Genomic DNA, 23,613 nt, shown 5'->3' on the forward strand with positions numbered 1-23,613 from the left:
ATAAGTTTGAGAATTTTCTTAGAAGTAGGATTCACAATTTTTGGATATATTTAAGAGCTTTATAAAGTTAATAATCTCATTTTTTTGGTATACCTTCAAGAGGATACCCACCCCTACAGGTACTAGGGATCAACCCTAGGGTCTCATGAATACCAAGTATGTGCTCTATTGCACAGGATTTTTTTTTTTTTTTATGCACAGGATTTTTGATGACAGTATTGGGAAAAAATCTTATAGTTTCCATGTTTTGATCTTGACACTTTTTTTTTTTGTAAAATTTTTCCATCTTTTAGGTATTCCTTGTCAAAAGTTCCATAAACTGGAACAAGTTAGTGATGAATTTGTCCAGAAGCCACAATTTTTCTGTATTTAAAAATCAAAGTACTCTGCACAAAAACTCTTAGACTAGTAAATTCAACCAAGTTACTGGATACAAAATCAATCTGTAAAAATCAGTTGCACAGGCTGGGGATATAGTTCAGTTGGTAGAGTGCTTGTCTTGCATGTACAAGGCCCTGGGTTCAATTCCCGGCACCACACACACAAAAAAAATCAGTTGCACTTCTTATATGCTAGCAATAAACAATCCAAATAGGAAACAATTCCATTTACAGTAGCATCAAAATAAATAAAATACATAGAAATAACCAAGGAGGCAAAAGACACTGAAGATTACACAACATTGCTGAAAAAAATAAAGTCAGACAAATGAAATGACATTTGTGTTCATGGATTGGAAAACTTAATAGTGTTAATTTGTCAATACTATCCATGATGATTTACAGATTCAAAGCAACTCCTATCAAAATTCCAATGATGTTTTTTGCATAAATAGAAAAAAACACCCAAAATTAAGATGGAATCTCAAGAGAACCAGAATAGCCAAAACAGTTGAAAAAGAACAAAGCTGGGAGGGCACATTTCCTGATTTCAGAACTTATTACTTAATTCAAAGCAGCAGCAATCAAAACAGCATGGCACTTGCATAGAGACATGTAGCTCGATGAAATAACAACCCAGAAATAAACCCTCACATATGTGGTCAAATGATTTTTAACAACACTGCCATAATAATGCAATAGGTTAGATAGTCTTTTCCCAGTATCTATACTGGGAAATTATATACTGGGAAAACTGAATATCCATATGCAAAAGGATGAAGTCATATTGTTTACTTAAACCAATACATAATTAAATGGATCAAAGACCTAAATGTAAGAGCTTAAACCTAAGTCTTGGAAGAAAACAGGAAAGCTTCATGACTTGAATTTAGAAATGAATGCTTGGATACTATACCAAAAGTACAGGCAACAACAAAAAAGATAAACTGGATTACACCAAAATTAAAATTTTGTACCTCAAAGAACACTATCGGAGGACAGATGGCACATGCTTGTAATCCCAACTACTCAGGAGATTGAGGCAGGAGGGTTGCCAGTTCAAGGCTAGCCCAGGCAATTTAGTGAGACTAGGTCTCAAAATTAAAAAAAAAAAAAAAAATGGACTGGGGATGTAGCTCAGTGGTAAAGTGCCCCTCACTCAATCCCTAATACCAAAATCGAGAGAAAACATCCCACAGACTGGGAGAAAATATTTACAAATATTTTGTATACAAGGCATGAATATTCAGAACATATAAAGATCTACAACTCAACAACACCACAAGACCCAATTTAAAAATGGATAAAGGATTTGAATAGAAATGTCTCCAAAGAAGATGTACAAATAGCCAATAGCTATCACTAATCATTAGGGAAGTGCAAATCAAAACCACAATAAGGACCGGGCACAGTGGCACAAGCCTGTAATCCCAGTGGAGCAGGAGGGTAGCAAGTTCAAAGTCAGCCTCAGAAACTTAGTAAGGCCCTCAGCAATTCAGTGAGACCCTGTCTCTAAATAAAATACAAAAGAAAAAAAAAAAAAGGCTGGGGATGTAGCTCAGTGGTTAAGTGCCCCTACGTTCAATCCCTAGTACCAAACAAAATAAACACCACGATAAGCACTTCACACCTATTAGGGGATTCTTTTTTTGTTTTTATTTTTTTACTTGTTGATAGAACTTTATTTATATGCGGTACTAAGAATCAAACCCAGTGCCTCAACACATACTAGGCAAGCACTCCACCACTGAACTACAACCCCAGCCCCCTATTAGGAGATTGTTTTAAAAATTATAGTTTTGATAAGGATATAGAGAAAGATGAATGTTTGTATCATCCAGTGGGATATAAAATTACACAACCACTGTGGAAGACAGTATGGAGGTTCCTCAAAAATTAAATATATCATATGGTACAGCAATTCCACTTCTGGGTATACATCCAGAAGAACTGAAAGCAAGAATTTGAACAAGTATTTGCACATGAATGTTCATAGCAGCACTATTCACAATAACACTACTCATAAAAGGTATAAGCAGGCGCTGGGGTTATGTCTCAGTGGTAGAGTGCTTGTCTAGCATATGTGAGGCACTATGTTCAATTCTGAGCACCGCATATAAATAAATGAATAAAATAAAGGACTATTAACATCTAATTTTTTTTTTAAAAAAAGGTAGAAGGAACAGGTTCCATTGATGGATAAACAGTGTGGTATGTATATGCAATGGAATATTGCTCAGCCTTTAAAAGGAAGAAAATTCTAACACATGCTACAACATGGATGAAGCTTAAGGACACTGTGGTAAGTGAAATAAGACATAAAAGGACAAATATTGTATGATTCCACTTACATGAGGTATTTTAGATCAAAGTCATAGCGACAGTTACTATGGGGAAGAAAGGAATGGGGAGTTATTGTTTAATGAGTATAATTTCAGTTTAGAATTATGAAAAAGTTCAGGAGACAAATAGTGATGACTGCACAATAATGTGCATATATTAATGTCACTGAATTATATACTAAAAAGATGTTTCAATAGCAAATTTTATGTATATTTTACTACAATAAAAAAAATCTGATGGCATGCCTCTGGAGACCCCATGTTGAGGAGATCAGTCATCTGTAGGTAAATGTGTCCATCACAAGCACTATGGATATGGTTTACCTCAGCATTAAGCCATTCCCAAGGCCCAAGTGTGGAGAAGTCACAGATGCCATTGCTAGGTGCCAATTCCTACATCCATGGTATTAAAATTGTTAGAAAATTTTAATTGTATTCAAAATATAAAAGCTGATGGTAAGAATGAGGAAGTGGGCTGGGGTTGTGGCTCAGTGGTAGAGCGCTCACCTAGCACATTGAGGCCCTGGGTTCAATCCTCAGCACCACATAAAAATAAATAAAATAAAGGTATTGTGTACAACTAAAGAATAAATATTAAAAGAAAAAAGAATGAGGTAAGTGCTGCAGACTTTTTAAATGTCACAGAAGAAAAGGGTCTCCATCCCATCCTATGTTTCTAGACAAAGTTCTTACCACAATGTATTAATCCTGGCTTACATATCCTCTGAGGTTGGTTTATATTCACAGAACCTTCTTGAGAAGACTAGATAGGGGCAATGGGTATATATGTAGTGGTATAGCATGTGCTTAGTATGTGTGAGGCCCTGGTCTTGAGCCCCAGCATTCCCTGCCCCAAATAGAAGCCTAACAAGTTGTGTTCACAGGGTTGACTTCACCCCAGTCATAAGTAATCAGACCAAGGTCAGAACATTGACCAAAGATCCAAACAATAGGCTAAGCTGCCAATGCATTCATTTCTAAGGAATTTATGGTAAAAAAATAAAAATTTTAAAGGCTAATTCAGCTGATAGCAGACCCTTGAACTGAATGGTCATGTAGGATATGGCTATAGCGCTAATGTTGGGCTGTGTGCAAACAGTGGAAGCTGGTAAGAATGAAGCAGAAATAACAGATGCGAGCGAGAGAAAAGCCTCAAAAAATCATTTCATAATTCCTGTCCTATGAGGCCTAGCTGTCCTTCTGAACCTGGGTTGCTAACTTGACAGATTTTTGGGTTCTTAAAAACACTTTCCTCTGCCACCATCACTTTGTTAAATTAGGTTATGAGACTCTTCCTTGTAACTAAATGATCCTAGAGTGAAGACATTTGAATATCCTCTACAAGAATTTCCTGATTAGGCTTGAGATATAGCTCAGTGGTACAGTGCTTCCCTGGCATGTGTGAAGCTTCAATAACCAGCACCAAAAGGAGGGGGCGGGGTGTTCCCTGATTATAAATAAAAAAGACTGCTTTGAAGAGTTCACTCTCCCTGGAGGGAATTTAACATTAGATGAAGGAGTAGGAATAGATCAAGGTATTTTCAGACTACAAGGGAAATAGCATGAAGGTAGAATGTTGTCATGGGTAAAGCAAAGAATTTGGGTGCAATAATGGTCCTACATTGAAATCTTAGCTCTACCACTCCTTACATTTAACTTTCCAAACTGCAGTTCTCGTATTGGATAGTGAAGGATGTTAACACTTAGCAGAATTTTTGGGAAAGTAATGTATATGTAATCGGTAGCATATAGTAGACATTGAGTAAATGAGTTTTATTGTCAAAGCATGACTGATAGGGCCTGTTCAAATTAAATGATAGCTAACGGGCTTGGCCCAATTTGCAGCATATTTTTAGTTAACAGAATTGTTCTCAAGTTTCCCCTCTTTTGGGCCCCCCTTTTGTTATCACCTGAATCCTTGCTAATGCCAGGGGAAGAAAAAGAATAGTTGAAATAAATAGCATGCAAATATTATGAGTAAAATAATATTATTGAACTTTTTGAGAACAGGGAAGAGGTTTTATTACATCTTTTTGTTTCCAGCATCAAGTACAGAGACTGGTATATGATAAGCACATATTAGGTAACTCTGAATCAATTAAATTCAGAAATGAATTAATTTGATTTAATTTATGAACAACCAAATATTGGAGTCAGGTGGTCGTCAGAGGTTTTACACAGTGTCATTCTCTACCCCCAGATATCTCAAATGTGATAAAAATCTGTCAAGTCATATACTCCAAGCGGCAGGGTTGCTCATACCTCAGTCATGATTTTTCAGAGCCCAAATCAAAGCCAGCAATGTTCTATATCAGCTGACAAATGGGTCATGGTAGTATTCCCAAGAGAAAAAAAAAAGTGATCTCTAAAACCCAGGAGGATTGGCAAATGTGCTTCCATTTTGGTGGTAATAGGCACAATATGCTTGTTTTTTTTTTTTTGGGTACCAAATTTCTTTATTTGAAGGAATGGTACAAATTAAAGAACGTAAGTGGATGTTTTGGTACAACTTATAGAAAAGGTAAAGGTAACCCCAACATGCATGCACTGCCTTGGTGACCAGGAAAGTCACTTGCACGGCTATGGGAAAGTCAGGCTGAGGTTTAGCTCTCGTTATCACTGTCTCCCAGGGTGTGCTTGTCAAAGAGATACTCTGCCATGCCCGATTCTGGGGCTCCCATCTTGCGCAAGTTGGTTACATGGTCACCCAATTCTTTGATGGATTTCACCTGCTCATTCAGGTAATGAGTCTCAATGAAGTCACACAAGTGGGGGTCATTTTTGTCAGTGGCCAGTTTGTGCAGTTCCAGAAGTGACTGGTTCACACTTTTCTCCAAGTGCAAAGCACATTCCATTGCATTGAGCCCACTCTCCCAGTCATCACGGTCTGGTTTCTTGATATCCTGAAGGAAGATTCGGCCACCTCGTTGGTTCTGCAGCTTCATCAATTTCTCAGCATGTTCCCTCTCCTCATGAGATTGGTGAAGAAAATATTTGGCAAAGTTCTTCAAAGCCACATCATCACGGTCAAAGTAGTAAGACATGGACAGGTAGACATAGGAGGCGTAGAGCTCCAGGTTGATCTGGCGGTTGATGGCGGCCTCCGAGTCCTGGTGGTAGTTCTGGCGCACCTGCGAGGGGGACGTGGTAGCCATGGCGGGCGGCTGAGGAGAGGCGCGGCGCTGGAGCAGCGGCGGAGGCCTGGGGCGGTCCGAGGGCGCTGTGAAGAAGTGGCGAAGGGCTGCTGGCTCTGAGCGGCGGCCGGGGTGGGGGTCGAGCGCCGGGTTCCGTCCAAGCACTGTTGAAGCAGGAAACCGCGGCGACTCTCGGCGAAGAACGTCTCAATATGCTTGTTTTTTAGTGGGAATGTCCTGGAATGCTCCAGATCCTTGAACCCCTAAAAACTTCACTGATGTGGCAGGCCTCTGAATTTTTGTATAGTTTATCCCCCACACTCTGAGATTCATGTGCCTTAGCAAGGCAAAAGTACTTGCCACTTACTGCATAACAGGTCCAATTCACAAAATAGTATTGATCTACTGAACTGATGTGATGTTCTGCAAATGGCCAAACAGTTCAGGTCCCTCTGGATTACATAATGGAAGATAGTACATGAATATTAACATTAGGGTAAGATCATGGATGTATATTATCACCTATCCTGTGAGAGTCTCATAGCAGGTATAGTTGAAGCCACTACTTGATCTAGTTTGGCTATCATTGACATTATTCATCAGTTTTTTCAGAAGCCAGGCTGATGAATTAAATGAGAATATGGGAGGGACCATCATTCTTTAAAGTTTTGAGGGAGATACTAAACTCTGCTATTCCACTATAATGTGATAGATTTTTTATTTATTATCTTAGCCATTGTCAAAGAGCAGTTTCAAGGGCTTCCACTGGCCCTTTCTTACTACTACAGTAGCTCATGGTCTACAGATCAAGAAACTTACATGAGGACTGGGTTTGCGGCTCAGTGGTAGAGCAATTGGCTAGCACGTGTGAGGCACTGGGTTCAATCCTTAGCACCACATAAAAACAAATAAAGTAAAGATATTGTGTCCATCTATAACTAAAATGTTTTAAAAGAAATTAATGTGAAGGTTCTGCCAAATCTATGTGTATCATTTCATTTATACACTCAGAAACAGGAGAAACAAGTGGGTAGATAAGACAGACCTGGGCTAGGACTCCATTTATTACCTGACCCACATATATTGCCATTCCAGTAGGGGGACCATGCTAATGTGTTAGGTCCCAGGTATTAGTGTTAACTTGGACCCTGTATCCAACAACCCTAGAAAAATCTGGATCATTTCCTTATTCCAGTGTAGAGTTTTCTGAATAAATAGCCATTCGTTCCTTTGGAGAAGAAGTAGGGGAATCACTACTACATATATTTGCTGTGGTTTAGCAGGGTCCTTCTGAAATAGGAGCATGGCCATCAACCTTCAGTTGATGGTTTCTGGGTCTGAGAACTGACAAAGATTTGTGACTTCAATGTAGTAACTGAACTCAGCCTTCTCCTCATTCTTTAATTTTTATTTTTTAAAAATATTTATTATTTTTAGGTGTAGATGAACACAACACAATGCCTTTATTTTTATGTGGTGCTGAGGATCAAACCCAGGTCCCGCCCGTGCTAGGTGAGCGCTCTACCACTGAGCCATAATCCCAGCCCTCATTCTTTTATTTTTATAAAATAAGTTTTTAATTGAGGTTAAAAAAACAACAGCATAAAATTTGCCATCTCAACCATTTTTAAGTTCAGTAGTATTAATTATGTTCACATTGTTGTGCAACAGATCTCCAAAAACTTTTCATCTTGCAAGACTGAAACTTTATCCCACTAAACAACTTCTCATTTTACCCTTCTTCATCCCTTGGAAAACATCGTTCTACTTTCCATTTTTATGAATTTTACCACTTTTGATCCACTATATAATTGGAATCATATAGCATTTGTCTTTTTGTCTTCTCAACCTTTTTGCAGGGTGGAAGGGTACCAGGGATTCAACCCAGGGAATGCTTAACCACTGAGCCACATCCTTAGCCTTTTTTTTTTTTTTTTGGTAATTGTAGATGGACAGATGCTGAGGGCCATTGCTAAGTAAGAATGACGCATGGCATGACCCAGGTCACTTGCAGTGACACTGCATGTAAGGTGACCTTGCTCAAGGACCAGGGCGGATCAGACAGAATGCCTTTATTTTATTTGTTTATTTTTATGTGATGTTGAGGATATGAATCCAGTGCCTCACGCATGCTAGGCAAGTGCTCTACCACTGATCTACAGCCCCAGCCCATTCTTAGCCCTTTTTATATTTTATTTTGAGACAGAATCTTGCTAAGTTGCTTAGGGCCTCACTAAGTTGCAGAGGCTGGCTTTGAACTCCGTGATCCTTCTGTCTCAGCCTCCCAAACTGCTGGGATTACAAGCATGCACCGCCTCATCTGTCTTCTCATCTATTCTTTTATAATTAAAAAAATTGTAGTTGTAAATGGGCAGAATACCTTTATTTTATTTGTTTATTTTTATTTGCCACATCCCTTCTTTTTTAATATTTATTTTCTAGTATTAGTTGGACACAATACCTTTATTTTACCTATTTTATTTTTTATGTGGTGCTGAGGATCAAACCCAGGGCTGAGCCACAACCCCAGCCCTTATCCCTTCTTAATCTCTTTTAGTCACATATAGTGGGCAATCTATCCCATTATAAGAGCACCATGTTCTTTGAGTCATCTTCAAAATTCTTACAGGCCGTGCCCTCGAGGCTACCATTCTGAAATTTAGTCTACTCTTTGTCACACGATTAAGTGCTATCAACTAGATTCTGCTGTGCTGAGATCTTATTTGCATTGCTACTAAGGAGTCCACCATCTCCTACCATGTCTAACTTAGGATAGCTACTACAAAATTCAATCATGCTGTGACTTCCCCCAACTTGCTGCCTTGAAAAGCATGATCAACATTCTCGTAGATTTTCCAGACTTAAGTATTGTTCCATTCCAGTAATTCTCAGTGCTTTTTGTTTTGTTTTGTGCTAGGGATTGAACTACCATACTAAGCACATGCTCTACACCCCATCCCCATCTGAGCCCTTTGATTCCTTTCACCAGTTTCCCAGGAGTTGTGATACTTTCTTATGTAGATGTGGACTGTCAACTTCTCAAGCTTTACAAAGCCACCTCAGCTATATATTGAGTCATCTCTTAGGGCCCTGTTAAATCTTTCACAGGAGAGTGCCCCAATTTTTTTTTCAGTACTGGGAATGGAACTCAGGGCTATATGTATGCTAGGTGAGTACTTTACCACTGAGTTATAGGCCGAGCCTGAGAGTGCCCCAGTATTGACGAACATTCCCTATCCATCTTTAAAGTCCACTTCTATTTATCCAGCCCTTAAGCATACCCTCCAGGCACTCACCTGTAGATGTAAGTCAGATTGTACAAATACTTTGGCATATTATTTCTCTTTCCCCTTAGCGGATCCTGCGCTTGCCCAGTTGTACATTTGATCCTAGTTATGGATCTGATGGTCAGTAGGAATGATCAAGACAGATCCTGAGGAGAACCTGTGTTGTTTTATAAGGTACCCACAAACAAGAAAAAAGCTGGCATTTATCTTCCTACCTGGGACAGTGGGTCACTTCTATGTAAGCCCAGTGGAGTAAAAATAATCATAAAATTCAAGCTTCTCAAATGCATCTGTCTACATATCTTCACTCCTAATCTAAGTGTCCTGCTTCTTCCCTGTTAGGACCCAACTTTTGTGAGACTTGCCTATGCTAAAACTCAAGCCTTTTCTAAAATCTCCCACTCTTACAATTCTGCCTAGTAAATAACTAGCTGCAAGAGTGAGGTTTTCTTTAAATGATACCAGTGAGGTTCTTTGCTTTAAATTACTGATTGATACATCTGAGTCTATCATTTTCTTTCATCAGTTTTGGCATTTAGCAACAGTACCCACTACCACAATCCTGATAGCTGTTATTTCCCATATATCTTTCAAATGCTGGGACATTGCACCAGCTAGACAGAGAATCCCCTTCCTTCTACCTCCGTATCACCACAACTCCCCACAGTGAAAGTCTTAACGAGACATATAGCATGCCAGGGATTCACCTGGCATACACCACGTTCACTTCATACACCACACTGCCACCTAGTCCTTGTGTGATTCAACTCTGGAATTCTATACTTAGAGTCCGCTTCCTAGGACCACTCTTGGTACCAAATGTCTTAAATTAGAGTCCCTAGACACAGAGCCTGAGACAGAGATTCTGGTTCAAGTGATTTATTGAAGAATTTGTTCTTAAGAAGAGAGGAGAGATGGAAGCAACTTAGTGTAGAGGAGGAAAAAATAAGGAATAATATTGATTCTAAGACCAGCTTCAGTCTCATCCCACAGGGAAATTCTGAAACAAGAACTGTATCCCAGCCTGGGATGGTGGCACATACCTGTAATCCCAGGAGGTGAAGCCAGCAGGATTGCCAAATTCAAGGCCAGGAGCTGGACATAGTGGTGGGTGCTTGTAAATTCCAGATACATTAGGCTAAAGCATGAAGATTGCAAGTTCAAGATCAGCCTGGGCAAAATGGTGAGAACATGTCTCAAACAAAAATAAAAACATAAACAAAATCCAGGAGCTAGGTGAATATAGTTTAATAAAATAGAGCTTGCTTAGCATGTGGGTTTGATCCCTAGCATCACAAAATACAAAACAATGTTTGCCAAGCTATGAAGACCCAAAACATATAGTAGTAATATTATCTTCAACTAAGAATACATGTTTATAGGGCTAGGTTGTGGCTCAATGGTAGAACATTTGCCTAGCACATGTGAGGCACTGGGTTTGATCCTTAGCACCACATAAAATAAATAAATTAAATAAAGGTATTGTTTCCATCTACAACAACAACCAAAAAAACTTTTAAAAAACATGTTTATAATCCTTGTCCACAAATCCAAACTTCCAACTCAACTAAAAATGGTTTAAGTCATACATATATTTTAGTATGTATTTTTTTAGTTGTGGGTGTACATAGTACCTTTATTTTATTTTTATGTGGTGCTGAGGATTGAACCCAGGGCCTCATGCATGCCAGGAGAGCACTCTACCGCTGAGCCCAGCTATATTTTTTAATAAATTTGGTGCAAATGCCACAAAAATAAAAATGTGAAGTAATGCCTCGAATACAACTAGGGGTATTTATATGACATATGACTATATATTTTTTTAAAGAGAGAGAGAGAGAGAGAGAGAGAAGGAGGGAGGGAGGGAGGGAGGGAGGGAGAGAGAGAGAGAGAATCTTTTTTTGTAGATGGACACAACACAATGCCTTTATTTTTATGTGGTGCTGAGAATCGAACCTGGGTCACGCCCGTGTTAGGCGAACGCTCTACCGCTGAGCCACAATCCCAGCCCTATACTATATTTTTAAATTAAAAAATTCTTAATTCTAAAATAAATATGACTTCAAGCATCTTGGATAAGGAAGTATATATAGATCTGTTGCCACCATTTGTTAAGTTGCAAATATGACATACATTTTTCAGAAGTAATCCTTAATAGTCCTACAATAGGGATTTGCTTTTCCCCTTTTTCAAGTAATGACAGAGGCATATAAAAGTTACTTATTCAAGGTCACAAGTTAATAAATGGGAAAGTCAGAGCTCTGAAACTTCAAAGCCTGCCCCTTCCCATTACACCATGCTATGTCCGCTAGTAAAATCATTGCTAGTCTATATGTGATATTAACTGCCTGTGATCCATGATGTTTTACAGAGAACACTGTGACTTCTAGAAGCTCTATTACCTGAACAGTTTGAAAAATCCCTGGACTTGATAATTTTAAATGTCTTCTCCACCTCCTGGGATTCTGTATGACTTAATAAATTCTAAGCATACTGTCAATGGTAGATTATTACTATTGTTATTTTAGCATTTTATGGAGGATATGTACTTTGCACAAAACTGAGTACTTACTAGCAGTTATTTTTCTCAGAAAGTAATTTGCATGGGATCCAGAAAGGACAGCTTATAAGAATATCAATTCCAAGTAAAAAGAAAATGGATTTGGGAGTTAGACCTAAATACATATCTAATTTTTGCCACTTCATTCATTAGCATATAATGAGACTATGTCACTGTGGGATATTGGGGGAGTAGTCTTGGTCTTTTTAGATGCCAGACTATCTATCTATATCTATGTATCTTCTTAAATTTTGCAAAATATTTACCAAGAAATAAAAGAAATCAAAGATCCTTTCTATAGATAATTTAAAAAATGGTTGTGAAAATATGACTTTTTTCTTTTACAAAAATAAGCAATAAAACATTCATATCATGTATGTGCTTCATGGTATGACTGGCCACCAAGGTCAGGTTGTCTTGACTATGACTAAAACCAGGGAACCAGGTTCCAGGCCGTGGATAGACTTTGCAATGATTCTTTTATCTGATTCAACATTACAGATTAGAATATCCTACCCCCATACTATCCACACACCAGCTACTCAAGCACATGGGACAGCAAGTAGAGCATAGAAATGTCTTTGTATTGCATAATTTCCTCCATAAAGCTCTGTGTTGTCTACCAGAAGTACTGGTTGTCTGCACCAGTGACCATCCACTCCTGACAATAATGAAGGATAAAAGAGGATTCCTACTTTACCACTTGTGTTATTTTGCCTTTTATCTCCCTTGTCTTCCTTTCCTCAGGGGTTTCAGGGATGATTTGGAATGGCAGCAATAAAGCTGAGCAATGAAACACATTAGGCAGTTGGTTGTGAGAGTCATTTCCTTAACCTTATTGACTGGGCTTAATAAAATAGAACTAAACCCCAAGACATAGTATGTGAAGTTTCCCACAGATTTGATTTTGCTCTAAACCCCAGATTGGCATACAATCATGACCACTAATTTACTAAGTTACATAATCACTTTTTGTCATTGATAGTCTTGCTTGTGAATTAGAAAAACTTAGTTTGGCTTATTTAGATTCTCACATTTGAATATATTTTCTTAAAAATATTTTTTAGTTGTCAATAGATTTTTTTTTACTTTATTTATTCACTTATATGTGGTGCTGAGGATCAAAACTAGGGTCTCACACATGCCAGGCAAGTGCTCTACCACTAAGCCACTGTTCCAGCCCCTTATATTTGAATATATTGATCTTTAAGCGCATTAGGAGCTGTTTTGGAGACAAAATGGGTGAGAGAAAGGAGTGGATTGAGAACCTCATCTGTAGACACCCCTTTATCCACACTGACCCCTGCTCTTCTCATGAGTTCTAGTCAGAACACAGGAATTTTCCTTCTCTGGATAGGCTGTGTCAGTTCATGACTTTTAAAAAGTAGATACCAAGACAGAGATAAATTGCAACATTTATTGGGGATAACATCTGTGGAAGAGAAGGAGCAGGAGTAGTCAGTAACTGAGCATCACACTTTTTACAATATTCTCTCCAGAATAAAACTCAGATAATATCTGGACATGAATATACTCGTCATGAATTCTAGCAGTTAAAAAGAAAAGACACATTCATAATTTTAAGTACTCCTTTTCCAAGGTAGGGGGAAGTAGTCTGGGACCTAGAAGAATCCAAGATGGAATTAATCATGCAAGGATTTTATTAAGGAAAAACACCAAAATTTAAGAGAAATTAGGTCCAGATCTGGAACAGGTTGAAGGAGCTGTCAGACTGTTATACAAGTCTGACCCTGAGTATAGGAGTGAAGAAGAAGGTTGAGAAGAAGTATTGTAGTCTGCTTTGCAGTCTGAGGAAGGTTTTCCAAAGTCATTGGGGCTTCTTCAACTTAAGTCAACCATCAGAGGAGTTCCATATCTCCCAGGAATAGGTTTACCTTAATATTTCTGCCACACAATGGTTCATACCTAAATTTGTATTTATGTATGGCCTAAATACAAATGGATTTCAGTATCTCTGGAACCTTGGCAATTACCCTCCCTGTAACTGGAGATTTGCCAGTTGCATTCTTATGGTCAACCAAGGGAGATAATACAAAATATTGCATAAAAATATTTCATGGGCTGGGGTTATGGCTCAGTGGTACAGTACTTGCCTAGCATGTGTGAGGCACTGAATTCAATCCTCAGCACCACATAAAAATAAATAAATAAAATAAAGGTATTGTGTCCATCTACAAAATAAAAAAATATATAAAATATTTCATAACATATACATACATGGGCAGGTATCTGCTTTACTCTTTTATCATCAAAGTAAAATTAAATAACTTTATACCTATAATTCTATTTAATTAGAATAACAACCCTGAGGTAAGTACTACTGTTATCTGTATTTTTATCAACAAGGAAAATATGTATCAGAAAGGTTAAGTAACTTGTCCAAAATCCCACAGCTCCAAAGTATCATGGCTACAATTTAAATAGATTTGCCTAACTCTAAAACTGATGTGACAGGACTGGGGTTTTAGCTCAGAGGTAGAGCACTTTCCTAGCACTGGGTTCCATCCTCAGCACCACATAAAAATAAATTAATTAAATAAAGGTATTGTGTCCATTCACAATTTTAAAAAAAATTAAAAAAAGAAACTGGTGTGACAGGTACCTGAGTTGGTGAACAAACAAACAGTCCACTGCTCAAGGAGTATACAGTACTGATCCCAATAACGTACTCCTCCCCTGTCCCCTGGTCTGGATAACTAACATTTGTAGATGACTTCTTTGTTCTGGTCACCATGCTAAGTAACACTGTCTCACTCAGTCCTCAACATCTTCCCTTTTGGTTTGGTTTTACTAGCCCTGTTTTACATATGAAAAAACAGGTTTGGAAAATTTTTAATATATAGTAACATTTATTGAACTCTTACTATGAGCTAGGGCTTTTATCAATGATTTGTACATTTAACCCATTTAATCCTCACAATAACCTTGAGAAGTAGGTGCTTTTATTATTACTATTTTAATAGATGAGGACACTAAAGCACACTTGGAAATACAACCAAGTAAGTGGTAGATTGAAAGCTTGGTACTCTTCGTTTCACGGCTTACTTGATTAGCCACTGTGACAAACTGTTCAATGTCAGGACAGCTGGATTTAAATCCCAGGTTTGTTTGACTCTAAATTATTCTTTGTACAGGCCATAATTTGCTCTTCTGCTAAATTGTTCCTGATTCATCATTCATTTCAAAAACACTCACTGAGTACCTATGGTATACTCCTGTGCTATGTACCAGGGAAATAGAGATTATCCAAACAATCAAGTATTGGGCAAACTATAAAAAGGGAGAAAGAGGGGCTGGGGATGTGGCTCAAGTGGTAGTGTGCTCGCCTGGCATGCGTGTGGCCCAGGTTCGATCCTCAGCACCACATACAAACAAAACAAAACAAAGATGTTGTGTCCGCCGATAACTAAAAAATAAAATATTAAAATTCTCTCTTTCTCTCTTTAAAAAAAAAGTGAGAAAGAAAGATCTCTGTATACTGATGCAGCATAATTTCTGAGATCTAAGTAGAAAAGCAAGGTGCAAATATTTTTTAATTGGAAAAAAAAGAAATTACTAAAAAACTGGTCTGAACTCTCAAAAAATGTTAATGTGATGAATGGCAAATAAAAGGGGCTGAGGAGGGAGTATGAAGTGTTAAGTTGTAAAATTTAAAGGATCTCAGATGTTATTTCATTTACACACACACACACACACACACACACTAGACTTCTGTTCCTGGATCAGGGATAAGACTGTTTTTACTGACACAGTAGTCTTAGCACCAGTTTTCTATGCTGCATTTTCCAGTAGCACGATATAACAAGGACTTGCACATACATTATTATTTGTACAAAATAAGAGAAACTCCAAAATTATGAATTTCAGAACTTATATAGGATGGCTTCACAGTTGCCCATCCTTCCCTCAAACAACCCTAATTAGAAGTGACTATTTCCCCAGATCTTACTTTTAAAATTGATGGTATAGAGAAAAGGATTAAACATTTATCAAGTTTTAAGAAAGAACTCTAGTTCATTCCGAGTTGGAGGTAAGGTTCTTTTCAGAAAAATGCCAGCTAATAAGTGCAGAAGAAATGACAGAATTAGAAAAATCATCACATTTCAACCACCAGTGAAATCACTGATTCACATAAGCCTTTCAATAGATGTTAAAAGGTGAAAGATCGTATGTAGTATCTAAGTACAGCTTTGTAGTTAACTTGTATGTTGCAAGGTGTGTATGAGTGGAAAGAGAGTATTTGGCATCATTTTAACCAAATTATCACACTTAGCATCATTAAGACTCGGCCAACTTGACATCACGTGCCTCCCTATGTAATGGAATATGAAGTTCCCAATATTTCCTATGAAACAGTTTTGCCAAAAGTGTCTATCTTGGGGCTGGGGATGTGGCTCAAGCGGTAGTGTGCTCGCCTGGCATGCGTGCGGCCTGGGTTCGATCCTCAGCACCACATACAAACAAAGATGTTGTGTCCGCCGAGAACTAACTAACTAAATAAATATTTAAAATTAAAAAAAAAAGTGTCTATCTTAAATTTAGTCAATTTAGGTTTAATTTCTTTTTTATTTATTTATTTATTTTTTTTTTTTAAAGAGAGAGAGAGAGAGAAAGAGAGAATTTTTTTTTAATATTTATTTTTTTAGTTTTCGGCGGATACAACATCTTTGTTTGTATGTGGTGCTGAGGATCGAACCCGGGCCGCACGCATGCCAGGCGAGCGGCTACCACTTGAGCCACATCCCCAGCCCCAGGTTTAACTTCTTAATTTAACTTCTACTTAATGAAAATCCAAACAGTCCAGAATGTGGAACATTTTTTAAGATAATAGGTCTCATCAGTCCAAAAAGTTTTATTGTAATTTTTTAAAAGTGAGACAACTGTTTCAGATTAAAAGGATATAAGAAACATAGTAATCCAATGCAGTGACTGAAGACTGATAGAAAATCAAACAAAACTAACTACAAAAGACACTTGAAGACAATTGGTAACATGATATTAAAGAATTGTTAATTAATTAGGTATAATAATGGTATTTTCCTAATTATTAGGTTTATGCTGAAATATTTAATGGTAAAGTGTCATGGTATCTGCAACTTTCATATAGTAAAGAGAATAACAAAGCAAATATATTAAAATATTAATTACTAAACATAGGAAGTTAAGTATGTGGGCATTTATTTAAATTTTTCGTATGTACAAATTTTTTTCACAATCAAAAGTTTTGGGGGAAATCGAGATCTGTATTCCCAAGGGGAATACGAACTGAAGGAGGGGTGTAAGGAAGTGAGGTTTATGTGGAAGATTGGGAAGTTACCTGATAACAATTACAATACAAGCCTAGCATGATGACACACACCTGTAATCCCAGTGGCACAGGAGTCTGAGGCAGAAGGATGGCAAATTTAAAGCCAGCCTCAACAATTCAGCAAGGCCCTGAGCAACTCAGCAAGACTTAGTCTCTAAATAAAATATAAAAAAGGACTGGGGATGTTTCAGGTTCTCTGGGAAACCCTCTGAATCAGAGATAAGCGGGAAGAGGCCTTATTGATGGATGCACTTACCATCAACACCTGAGAAGAAGTGAGCGACCCATGACTGGGTGCAGAGGAAGAAGTTGGACTGTGATGCAACTGCAACAAAATCTGCTGATCCTACCAGAGCTCAGGAGCAAAATAACCCTCTAGAATCATCCGAAATTGAGACACAGGGGTGACTTTTATGTCTCCCACTGACCCCACCACCAGCAAGTCATTGGATTCAGACTGCACTTATGAAGGAGGCATAATTTCTGAGATCTAAGTAGAAAAGCAAGGTGCAAATGTATTTTTTTATTGGAAAAAAGGAATTACTAAAAATCTGCCCTTGGATGGGCAACTCCTTGTAATGGGCAGTTCTTAGAGAGGAACTCAGAAGTTGGAGATATGCCTGCCTTGATCTAGAATGGGGGATCTGGGTGGTATATAACAGTATCTATTTCATTTCCAGACTACATTACTGGGTACTCAAAGCCACACTGTACAGAAGTTTTGCTTCATATGGTCTTGCTGTGATGTCCCCATCAGACACTTTTATTCAATTCTACATGTATCATAAATTCCTATTATTTATGCAAATCTAAGTGAGTTTCCTAACAGCCCTGAAAAACTTAATTGAAACAATACATGAACAGGGCGTAGTGTCATATGCCAGTTACTTGGGAGGTGAAGGCAGGAGGATAACAAGTTCAAGGCTAGCCTCAGCAACTTAGAGAGACCCTGTTTCAAAATTTAAAAAAAAAATGTACTTCAGTGGTAGAGAGCCCCTGGTTTCAATCCCTAGTACCACAAAACAAATCAACTAACAAGCAAAACTCAACTACTAATTGAAATACAAAGTTCTACTGTTTGAAGTCTAGCTTCACTCTCCGTTTCTGAATCCTATAGTTCAGTACAATAATCAGAATCTGAAATTTTACTACAGGGATTTCAGTAATGGCAACTCAAGATTCTATATTTGTAATACTCCATTCTAATCTATGACTCCAGGTTCTATTTTTGATTTCCAAGTTCTGTCAAAGTCTGAGATTCTAAAACTGAACTTCAGGTGCCAAAATTAGAAGGCAGATTTTCTTTTCATTTAATTAAGTTTTTTTTTTAGTTGTAGATGGACACAATACCTTTATTTTATTTTTTTAAATACTTTTTAAAATTGTGGATAGACCTTTATTTATTTATTTGTATGTGGTGCTGAGAATCAAACCCAGTGCCTCACACATGCCAGGCAAGGGCACTACCATTGAGCCTCAGCCCCAGCCCAATAATACCTTTATTTTATTTATTTTTTATGTGGCTGTGAATTGAACACAGTGCTTCATACATGGTGGGTGAGCACTCAACTACTGAGCCACAACCCTAGCCCACACTTTTCATTTTTAAACCCCAGATTTGACTCTTAGTTTTCTAACTTCTAGCTAGAAGATGCTGAAAAGGGTTTCTTGAGAATTTGCCAAGTTACATAATACTTTATACACTCATAAATTGAGCTCTCAACTTTTTGGAATAACCAATCTCTTGATGAATGGAATGTCTTAGCAATGGGCTACTACAATAGGGAACCAGACTGGCCCCTGGCAAAACTGCTGTTAAGGAAACTTCCTAGTTTCCCTTTCCTTTCCCTCACCCACCTTCTCATCTCCGGGGCCTTTCTTCATATCCCAAGGCTCATATGCCTTCTCATGGTGGCCATCAAACCTACTTAATTCAAATGACATTCAAGAATATATTTGGAACTTTTTACATTAAAGTACAAATGAATTAAAATATTTCATACAGTCTCCTCACCCTGTATAAATATTTAAAATTTAAAGGCATAGCCAAAGAGTGGAAGCTCCTGAAGTAACATTTTACACATTTTCAAGGAGTGGAAGAGTTAATTTGAAAGGAAAATCACAAGACTTCCCTGTTGAACTTTTGAAATCATGTCACCTAATTGATTCTAGGATTTGGAAAAGTCTCTTTTCTTCAAATGGGTATAGGAAATCATGCAGATAGGGCAAGTGTCCTGGCTCAGTGACAAAGCACTTGCCTCTCACCTGTGAGGTACTGGGTTTGATCTTCAGCACCACCTAAAAATAAACAAACAAAACAAAGATATTGTGTCCACCTATAACTAATAAGTTAAAAATAAAGAAATCATGTGCATAATATGTGTAGAAGAGATTTGCGAACATTATGTAAATATTAGTTATTGTAATTATCACTCTCCCTTTTCTGTCTGCTATGACCGTGACTACTGTGCCACCTTTCGGACATTTTTAAATTACACTGTTATTTGTCTTGAGTATCACCCAACCATATTAGATTTTTCTTGGTATAATTGAAGATCCCTTGGGAAAAAAGTTTCCTTGGTTGATTTCACTGAATTTATAATAAATCATTTAATATTAATGAGTTAAAATTATCTAGTTAATATTTACCAATGGAAAGGAGCAGGGAAACAAGGATGGAGAAGTCTTAATTCCTACACTTGAAATATGCCAGTGCGTTGGGAACTTCATAGCGTAGATGATCTTCCACCTGGTTCTTGAGAAAGCATATATTTTAGAGGAAAAAAAATGCTTTTGGCAGAGAAAACAGTATGGGAAAAAGCGCAGAGCTGTAAAAGTGCCTTTAAGAATGGCAAATTGGCTTTTTCTGTTACTGCGGCGCGGCGCGTGAGCCATAAGCAGCAAAGTCTGTCGCGACACCCTGTAAGAGGCGGTGCGGGAAGTCCTGCACCGGAACCAGCGCAAGCGCCGCAAGTTTCTGGAAACGCTGCAGCTGCAGATCAGCTTGGAGAACTATGCTCCCCAGGACAAGCGCTTCTCAGGCACCGTCTGGCTTAAGTCCACTCCCCTCCCTAAATTCTCAGTGTGGGGCCCGGGGAACCAGCAGCACTGTGCACAATGAAAACAAGGTGGCCAAAGTTGATGAGGTGAAATCCACAGTCAAGTTTCAAATGAAGAAGGTGCTGTGTCTGGCTGTTGCTGTTAGTCATGTGAAGATGACAGATGATGAGCTTGTCTACAACATCCACCTGGCTGTCAACTTCCTGGTGTCATTATTGCTCAAGAAGAATTGGCAGAATGTCCGGGCATTATACATCAAGAGCACCATGGGCAAGTCCCAGCGCCTGTATTAAGGCACATCCAAATAAATCCTAGTGCTACCAAAAAAAAAAAAAAAAAAAAAAAAAAGGTAAATTGCTCTGTGTAATCAGAGCTTTGGGTCTAAGGAAAGGGGAGGTGATGATAGTGATCAATAGTCAATTTCCACAGCTCCTTATTGTGTACAAAGCCCCTTTTAAACATGTCCTCAAGGGAAGTTTTATAACACAGTGGTTGATACCATGGGTGGTGATGACATTTGGACTTTGGTTTAAATCTATGTTTTCTTTTGTTTGTTTGTTTGTTTGTTGCTTTGTTTGAGGTGCTGGAGATTGAACCCAGTGGTGCTCTACTACTGAGCTAGATTTCAATCCCTTTCTATTTTAAGACAGGGTCTTGCTAAGTTGCTCAGGCTGGCCTTGAACTTGGGATCCTTCTGCCTCAGTCCTCTGAGTTGCTGGGACTCTAGATGTGTTCCACAACACCCAATTTAAATCTTATATTTGACAACTGTTATATTTAACAATTGCTCTCTAAGTTTTCTTGTGTTAAAATAAAAGCACCTACTTCCCTTGTTAGAAGCTAACACTTAATAACATAATCAATAGTTACCATATGCTACTATTTTAATCTGTGAGGTAGAAATTACTATCCCAGTATTACAGAGGAGGAAACAGATTGGGACCAGAGAGTTAAGAACACTGAATGGAAAGTATAAAGTTTGGGCTTACTCTTTGTAGCCTTACTCTTTGTAGGCTACATTGGGGATTTGTTCTTTACTTGGGAAGATAGATACTCTTGTGTTTCTGCAAAGAAACAGAATGAAATTAGTCCCTCTTCTACTCAAAAACATTTTTCTCACGTGGAGTTTGTTTGATAATGTGAAAGGGCCTTTGGGTGCATCAGAGAGATGGCATAGTTCACTTCTGTGGGAACTGTGAACTGGGAGTCAGAAGACCAGGTGCTAGCCCCAATTCTGTCTCTCTCATTCTATGTGATCCTGGAAAGCCCTGTCCCTTCTCTGGATTTTAGATTTTGTTTTTCTCATCTGTGAAGTGGGACATTTACATCCAGCTTTCTGGAAGGAAGTCATATACAGTCTTTTAGCTGACATGATCTCTAAGCACAGAAGTTCCCTGTCTAGACTGATATTTCATGTGGGAAAGACTGAGGCCTTTCAAACAGGACTTTATCATGCAGATCACCACGACACGTATGCTAGGGTTGTAAGTATAGGTTTCTCTACCTGACAGATCACTGTTTATGAAGGGAAGTGTGATATAGAAACTGAACCTCTCCCAGTCTCAGCTTCTTCATCTGTAAAATCCCCACATCACTGGGTTACTGTGAGCTTAAATAAGAAATTATATCTTACAATATCTAGGATAGTATCTGGCACACATTTCAAATTCTTTCACTTATAGCTGTCCCTCTCCACTGTCATTGTCTTAGGCCTAGCCTGGTCTACAATTTTGCTTGGGATTCTAAAACAGCCTCTAGTTTCCAGTTCAAATTTCTACAGTTCCAGTCCTCTGAGTAGCCAGAGTGATATTTTAAAAAACTGAATCATATTCTTTCCCTGATTGAAAACCCTCCAAAATTTCCCACTGTCTTGGATGTAAAAACCCAAATCCTTACCATGGGCGATCAGTCCTTCACTGACTTCTGCCTGTCTTTCTCTGGGCTTATCTCTTGTCACTCAATCTTTGCTCAGGCCATTACAGTCACACTGGCTGACTGTTTCTTGGGTTATTTTCCCACACCAGGCCATTGTACACACCTCTTCTACCTAACTACAACTTGCTTCTAGGTCTCAATTTACATATCACTTCCTCAAAAGGATTTTCTTGGCTCTTTCTAAGTCATTGTCTCTCAAGATCTCCCTGCCCCCATTATTCTAATAATCTCATATTCCAGGGCTTACACAATTTATAATTAATCCTTTATATACTTTCCCCAAAATAAGTACTTTAAATCTGTCTTTACATCTCTCTGTCCGTACTACTGAGCACAATCTGAAGATGTAGTTCTTAGGGAATGTTTATTAAATGAATGAAAGGTGGATAATTCATTAGTTCTCTTTTCTTTTTCCTTCCTGCTTATATTTTTACAAAACATACTAAATGAATTATTTCATAACTAACCAAAAATTTTTTTCATGTGTCAGGTTCCATTCATTTATCTTAAAGGTATGATTTTTGTAAACTTGAGATCTGCATTCCAATCCTTGATCTGACATTTCTGCTGTGGGATCCAGGACTGAACTTTGGCTTTTTATTCATTAAATGAAGAGTTTAGCATGAACATCAAAAGATCGTTATGAAGAGTAAAGAGAAGGGGCATGGGGGTAGGAAAGATGGTGGAATGAGACAGACATCATTATCCTGGGTACATGTATGATTGCACAAATGGTATGATTCTACATTGTGTACAACCAGAGAAATGAAAAATTTAACTCCATTTGTGTACAATGAATCACAATGCTTTCTCCTGTCATGTATAACTAATTGGAACAAATAAAAAATACAAATCAAGTTGTAAAAAAAAATTAAAAATCACTTAAAAAAGTAAATGAGAGGAGCTGGGATTGTGGCTCAGTGGTAAAGCGCTCGCCTAACACACGTGAGGCTCTGGGTTTGATCTTCAGCACCACATTAAAAAAAAATAAAGGTTACTGCATACACCTACAACTAAAACAAATATTAAAAAAAATAAATGAGAATGTATATGAAGCACTTATAGTGAGACATGTTAAGTTTTATAAATGGTAGGGATTTATTTTTATTTTTTTTAGTTGTCAATGGACTTTTGTTTTATTTATTTATTTATATGTGGTGCTGAGGATCGAACCCAATGCTTCACACATGTTAGGCAAGTGCTCTACCACTGAGCTACAACCCCAGTCCAATGGTAGTGATTTTGTCACTAATAAGTATAATAATAATTTTCTGAATATTCCTAGGTCTTCGGTAGAGTATTTTTGGCTACAGAAGACAACCAAATTTCATGACAGCATACCATGGGTCCAGTCCTGAAACTGGCTCTGAATTTGGGTACCCTGTGTCTTTGAGCTTCATTTTCCTCATCTGTAAAATAGGTTTATTAACCCATTCCTATTTATCATACAAGGCCATTACAGGGTTCATACAGGATGGTATCTGTACAAAACCTTTTTTTTTTTTGGTACTGAGGATTGAACTCAGGAGCACTTGTCCACTGAGCCACATCCCCAGCTCTATTTGTATTTTATTTAGAGACAGGGT

The 23,613-nt window shown here is 38.0% G+C and overlaps 1 protein-coding gene and 1 pseudogene across 1 annotated transcript; one reads left to right on the forward strand and one right to left on the reverse strand.

Moving 5' to 3' along the window:
• Nucleotides 1–5,297: 5,297 nt before the first annotated feature.
• On the reverse strand, nucleotides 5,298–6,020 carry LOC124096997 (ferritin heavy chain). The gene has a single exon (XM_046451124.2). It carries the CDS (start codon nucleotides 5,875–5,877, stop codon nucleotides 5,326–5,328), a length of 552 nt encoding a protein of 183 aa, XP_046307080.1. The 5' UTR covers nucleotides 5,878–6,020; the 3' UTR covers nucleotides 5,298–5,325.
• A 1,818-nt stretch (nucleotides 6,021–7,838) lies between these two features.
• Nucleotides 7,839–20,433, forward strand: LOC124096864 (large ribosomal subunit protein uL1-like; annotated as a pseudogene).
• The last annotated feature ends 3,180 nt before the right edge of the window (nucleotides 20,434–23,613 follow it).

The sequence above is a fragment of the Marmota monax genome, unplaced genomic scaffold (assembly GCF_021218885.2).
Source record: "Marmota monax isolate L192 unplaced genomic scaffold, Marmota_monax_Labrador192_F-V1.1 WCK01_AAM20220418_F8-fsc00023, whole genome shotgun sequence".
In the NCBI taxonomy this organism is placed as follows: Eukaryota; Metazoa; Chordata; class Mammalia; order Rodentia; family Sciuridae; genus Marmota; species Marmota monax.